Raw genomic sequence first — 6,151 nt, 5'->3', positions numbered from 1 at the left:
ATGGATGCTGAATCAGCATCCATACAATAATAATAAATAATTGGATAACATAGTAGGGATGCTGATTCAGCATCCATACAATAATAAAGAAAAAGGATAAAATAGTGTGGATGCTCATGAAGCATCCACACAATAATATAAAACAGGATAACATAGTATGGATGCTTGTCAGCATCCATACAATAATAATAAATAAAGAACAGGAGAGCATAGTGTGGATGCTGTCAATAAATAAAGAACGGGAGAGCATAGTGTGGATGCTGTAAAGCATCCACACAAATAAAACATCTTATCTCACTCATCTTTGTCCATTGTATTTCACCAGAAAGCTGAAGTGTTCGCAAACAGGAGACCTTAATGATATGGGAGGATCTTCCGGCTCTGGCTTCTTGTGACATTTCTTAGCCAGAGGTTTGACTAAACTAAGCGCGCTGAGTTTGCCATTTAATGTTCACGCGGGAACACAGATTCAAAAAAATGTTCTGCACGCAAAACAAGCCCACTGTTAGCTACTATTAAAGACTGCATTCAGGACATGTCTGTACTGTAACTAAAGACCTGTACTGAAATAATCTGGTATGAGAACGTGGACTGTTACACCCCTATATTTTAGCGATAATGAGAAATGTTTACCAAAGTTAAAAACCTACGATTTACTCTCGCCACTGTCCACACATCTGGAACAACACAAACAACAGATCCTGTTATGCTCACACACACACACACACACAGTACTGCTCAGAGGTCAGCAGTACTGCAATTTAAATTTGTTCAGTGTACCTGGCGCCTCCTACCGGTGACCTCCGGCCTGGGTCAAGTGGGCTCGGCTCCTCCCCCAGTGTCTGACTGTCTTTGTTGAGCAGCTGTAGCCGATTGGCCAGATCCAGGCCGGACCCCGCCCTGCCGCAGCTGAAGCAGACCGGCTGGTCAGATCCATGGCTGACCCTGACCCCTGACCTCCCAGCGCTGCCGGGCGGCCTCCTTCATCTGGACTGAGGCCTCGCCGTTCCTCTCCGCGGTCATCCCCTCCCCCCCACAGCTTAGACCTCCTCTGGAATAGGTAACGTGGCTGGCGGCCACCGCCACTGGGGGGAGAGGAACCGAGGGGGGGGGGGGGGGGGGAGAGGAACAGAGTGGGGAGGAGGGGGAGGAAGAGGATGCAGCAGAGGGGAGGAGCTCGCTGTCTGATGATTGCTTCAGTAATGGGTCCCGAAGTGATGAGCGACCCCGGCCAATTGGCGAACGAAGGCGAGGCTTGAGACCTGATGGGGAAGTGGAGGCTGATGAGGGAGATGGGTGAGCAGCAGGTGGGGAGGAAGGAGAGGATGGAGCAGGAGGGGAGGCCAAGGTGATGGAGGGAGGGAGGGAGCTAGGGGAGGAATTGTCATGGAGCCGCTCATCACCTCCTTCCTCCTCCTCTGCTTGTCTACCCAGGGAGTCAGGGCCACTCTCTCCTACCCCACCCTCCCCACCTCGTCGTGGCGACAGGGCGAGTGATGAAGGTGGAGGAGCGGCAGGAGGACTCGCAAAGGCAGGTGGTGGAGTCACCAGGCCGATTCTGCGGAGCTCCTCCCGTGTCTCCTCGTCACTGGATGACAACAATGCCGGTGGGAGTGTCACTGTGTAAGCCCCACCCTCCTCCTCAGAGCTGCCAACTGTGAGGCTTCTGCGCCTGTCGATCAGAGCAGCGTGACTCTCATTGGCCAGCGGAGGCAAGGGTGATGGTCTCCAGCGCTCAGGGGAAGGGCCGGCTGGAGATGTCACCCCCCCCTCTGTTTCTGGACGCTCCACCTGTCCATCAGGAAACAGGGGCGGGGTTATGCGTTTATGCCTCAGTTCAGGGCTGGTTTGAGGAGTGGTGCGCTTGGTTCGCTGCTCAGGACTTGTCTGTGGGGTGGTGCGCTTGGACCTCGGCTCAGGGCTGCTCTGCGGGGTAGCGATAGGGGTCCGCTTGTGTCTACCCTCAGGACTGGCGGCTGGGGTAGGGATTGGCGTGGTGGAAGCAGATGTGTGTTTAATTCGAGGCTCAGGGCTTGGCGTACGGGCGGTGAGTGCTCGTTCTCGTGCAGCAAGAGCCAGGGCGAGTGGAGAAGAGGGATCTGAAGGGAGAAAAGCAGATTAAAGGTGGGAAACAGGTTGGGAGAGGGTGGATTTTCATCCTTCATTATATTGTTGGTGCTGCAGACACCACTCTCTCACCTAGAGGTTTCCCCGTCAGTGGGTGGAGGAAGGTGTGAGGTGTCGGTGAAGGTGATAAGACTGGGGCAGGAGGTGGAAGCTCGCCAAGGTCATCCATCGAATGGCTCTGAGTCAAGAGGAGCGGAGGCTGGTTTTCTGACCCAGCCCCCTCAACAGACAGAAAGAGGGATGACCTGCGGCCCTGAACCCGAGCGCGCTCTGAAAGAACCTGCTGCTGGTACAGCTCCGCCCTGCTGAGGTTGCTGGATCCACCTCCGTCTGATTTGGAAGAATCGTGATCTTTGATTCCAAGTCCTGGAAGTAAAAAAAAAAAAATAAAATAGAGACTGTGGCATAATATTTGTCTGTGCTCAGCATGTACAGGGACATTCTAAGCATGTAGAAAAGTAGTTAAAGTGTTCATTAAAGTGTACATTAACCCTTCTTACTCAGTTTTACTAATTTTACTTCTCTGCAGTCAGTGTCTCTGTGAGCTTTGGTAACCTGTAATTGGCTGGTTCTGCCTCCAAGCCAATCAAATCCTTTTGCTAGTTGGATATTAGACACAAATACAAATCCAAAAGACACCAGGTGTGAACAGTTCTCACCTTGCTCCTCAACAGGAAGTTGTTTCAACAAAGGTGACTTCCTCCTCTGCGGTTTGGTGGGCGGGGCCTGCTGTCCTACGTTAGCATAAGGGTTTTCTATTGGTCGTCCTCGGCGTCGTGACAACGGTGAGTGTCCGAGGGCAGAGCTGGTGCTGTGGAGAGATAGCGTGGAGGTGTGTGTGGGGGTGTGAAGCGTGTGCGTGGCGACGGCATGAGCATCCGGCTGCAAGGGCTGCAGTGGCGGCGTGTCCTGCAGGATGATCATAGACCTTGCCTTCCTCTGCCGCTCGGCATGGGCGTGGCTCCTCGATGGCGAATCCGAGAGCTCCTGCAGCCTTGGTTCTGCTCCTGGCTTAAAGCTCGATCGGGTCAGCCCCTCCCCTCTAGATGGGGGAGGAGGGGGTAGAAAGGAGGGAGGAGGCCCGGAGTCGAGGAGGAATATTGAGGAGGTGGATGAGGCGGAGGGAGGAGGGGGTGGGGCTGTCTGAGGAGGAGGAGGGATGAAGCTGTCTGTCAGGGAGGAGCTCCGTGGAAACCGACTCTCGTTTATTAGAGCTGTGATCCTGTCGTCCTCGGGTGTGCCTGCCGTGGTAACCATGGAGACGTTAAAATAAAAAGGTACCCAACAAATACCTGTCACTTTATAGACCATAAAATGTAGCATTTTGGGGGGAAAAAATTAACTAAAGATGAACAGTATTTTAATCTGTGTTAATTTTGTACATGAAAAAATGCCTAAAAACTATGATAAAATATCAGCAAATAAAAACTAAAGATTAGTTTTTTAATGCATGTGCAGAATCACAAGAGTAAAACACGAATGTGTGACCTTAATTCTTAATAATCTTAGAAGATGTAAGTGTAAATTCTGAATTAAAATGACATTTATTGACAAAAACCAAATTATAAATCCTGACTAGAACTAACTGTTATTTTGAGAATTGTGCTAAAATGAACACAGTGTATCACAATACAGACGTATGTGTGTAAAATAATGTCTCTTACCAAAACTCTTGGTTCTGGACATCCCTCTGGGTAACGGCATGGTGCTCTTCTCTGGAGTCGAGGGGGGGACCAGACCCTGGCGCTCAAACAAGGACTACAGACACAACAGACACACACGTTGAGTGTAAAGCCCATGAAAATCCAGCAAGTTGGGTTTTCTGCTCTATTTATGAACACGGTGGGTCTCATGTAGCCACTGTGTGTATGTTTGTCCATTCAATGAGATACGGAACAGGGATGTCGACTAGCAGAAGGTCTGCAGTAGTGATGGTGTGGTCCATCCAAAACAGTTCAATGTTTGGGGAAATGGACGTCCATCTTTTGGCTTGTGACAATGTGCCGTACCTGGTTGTGTCACAAGGCGGCACGCCTCGCAGTTTAATGAGACCGTGTTCGCTAATCGCTCTTAAGGCCTGCACAGATTATGAACACACCACCTTGTCATGCAAGTGTCGGCGTGGCTTTCTGTGCCACGGCAGAACTCCACGGCATGAAGTTGTCTGTGGCTGTGTGGTTTGGCCGATGTTGTTTTAGGGGTGCCTAAGTGTCCCTGAGCAAGACACTGAACCCCGAATTGCTCCCGGTGGCTTGACTAGCGCCGGCCGCCCGTCGTCTTTTAGCTGATTGATATCTCCAATACGTTTAGTCTGATCTGATGTCAGGGTTTCGTCTGGTCAGTCGCTGAACGGGATCAGATGGCTGAATCTCTGCAGCTTTACATGACATCATTATTTTGTCATTTGTGACAGAAGTAACTTGGTCTGCTCTTTTCATGTTTAATTTAATCTTCCCTGTGTTTTATTCGACTGTAGTTTTCAGTGAAATTATCGATTAATTTCTTGTGTTGTAAAACACTTTGGCCAAAATGTTTTTAAACGTGCTACGTGCTTAAATTGACTGTCAATGAAGGAAACTGATTGAAATGTGCATCCCTAGTTTGACTGTTCCAGTAATTAATACTTGTCTTACATTGATCTCAGCCTGTGTGATGCGTCGGCTGGTCGGCCTTTGTTTCACTGTCGCTGCTCTGAAGTCGTCTGATGGCCGAGCCCTCAGAACAACTTCCTGTTGAGCCCCGGCCAACATCTCATCCAGTTTCTCTGGAAGTAAGATACAAAAACAACATGAACAAGCAAAACACACAGACTCATAACATCACTGCATGACCACAGCAACATGAGTACTTCACTGTTATCACAACTCACGATGACATCACTGACGCCAGGGCCACAGCCAGGACTTTGTAAACACTGAGGTCTTGTTTCCATCCCCGGTGACTGCAGGTGCAAAATGACTAGGTGCTGACTCTGTTGTAAATTCAGACTGAAACTAACCATCATTTTGTTTGGGCAATAATGTTTCCCAAAACCCAAGGTGATGTCTTCAAATGTCTTTTGTCCAATAAACAGTCGAGTTTAAGTCCAAAAATATTCACACTGAAAAAGCTGAAACCAGAGAATTGACACATTTTCTCAAAATGACTTTTCTGTTATCAAACTAGTTGCAGATTATTTTTAGGAAGGCCATAGACATCTTATCACTAGCCACATTATTTTAATTTGAGGCTGAGGACGGGGGCGGCTGTGACTTGGGAAGCAGAGCGAAAGTCCCCCGACAGGTAGGTCGGCGGTTCGATTCCTTTTCTTCCTAGTCCATGTCTCGTTGGGCAAAAAACTGAACCCCAAGTTGCTCCCGATAGCCAGAGCAGTGCCTGACTATCGGGATATCAGGATCGCAAGGCGGCTGCCTTGGTTCTGTACTGGAGACAGTTCTTGCGTGTGTGTAACATACTTGGTCAATGAAAGTTAATTTTAAAAAAATGAAAAATGTTTTCAGGTGAACCTTAAAAATTTGAGGCTTTTTTTCCTCAGCTGAGTTTTTCTTTTTTATATACGGCTTTTTTGTTTTTCAAGCTGAGTATTTTAAAAAAATCTGCATCTGCACATATTTTTCTCATTGATGAGAACAATTTGGATATTGCACCTACAGGCCACCGTAGCAAAGGCCCCAGCAGGGCCTCGTCAGGGCCGAGCCTCCAGAGCCTTGTCAGGTCTCCTCTGTCGGAGGAGGAAACCTCCTCCTTCCAAACCAGATTCCCTCACTGCGTCCAACCCGCTGTGTCATCCTCATGAAGCCACTCAGTGACCTGGTAGAAAATGAACCTCAGCTATTTAGAAGCAACAGTCACCGACATGTTCTGGTTCCACCTTCTTTAATGTGAGGAGCTGATGCTTTTCTTTGTCAGACATGAGAATCAGCTGAGTCTCTGTGGGTCTGTTGGTTGGACACAACAAGACATGAAGACGCCACCTTTGGCTCTGGAGAGTCACAGTGGGACTTTTTCCCCAGTGTCTGACATT

At 49.0% G+C, this 6,151-nt stretch overlaps 1 protein-coding gene across 1 annotated transcript in view; it reads right to left on the bottom strand.

The window, feature by feature from the left end:
* The window catches only part of shank3b (SH3 and multiple ankyrin repeat domains 3b), a 63,306-nt gene that overhangs the window by 17,943 nt on the left and 39,212 nt on the right, over positions 1-6,151 (bottom strand). The window contains exons 22-28 of the mRNA XM_020613443.1: positions 4,761-4,891; positions 3,792-3,885; positions 2,787-3,368; positions 2,200-2,493; positions 958-2,099; positions 781-923; positions 651-677 (exon numbers count right to left, since the gene is read on the bottom strand). Coding sequence (XP_020469099.1) covers positions 651-677; positions 781-923; positions 958-2,099; positions 2,200-2,493; positions 2,787-3,368; positions 3,792-3,885; positions 4,761-4,891 — 2,413 coding nt within the window. The remainder of the gene's footprint in view (positions 1-650; positions 678-780; positions 924-957; positions 2,100-2,199; positions 2,494-2,786; positions 3,369-3,791; positions 3,886-4,760; positions 4,892-6,151) is intronic.

This window comes from Monopterus albus, unplaced genomic scaffold (assembly GCF_001952655.1).
Source record: "Monopterus albus unplaced genomic scaffold, M_albus_1.0 scaffold134.1, whole genome shotgun sequence".
Taxonomy (NCBI): domain Eukaryota; kingdom Metazoa; phylum Chordata; class Actinopteri; order Synbranchiformes; family Synbranchidae; genus Monopterus; species Monopterus albus.
This window is presented reverse-complemented; position numbering and strand designations above follow the sequence as displayed.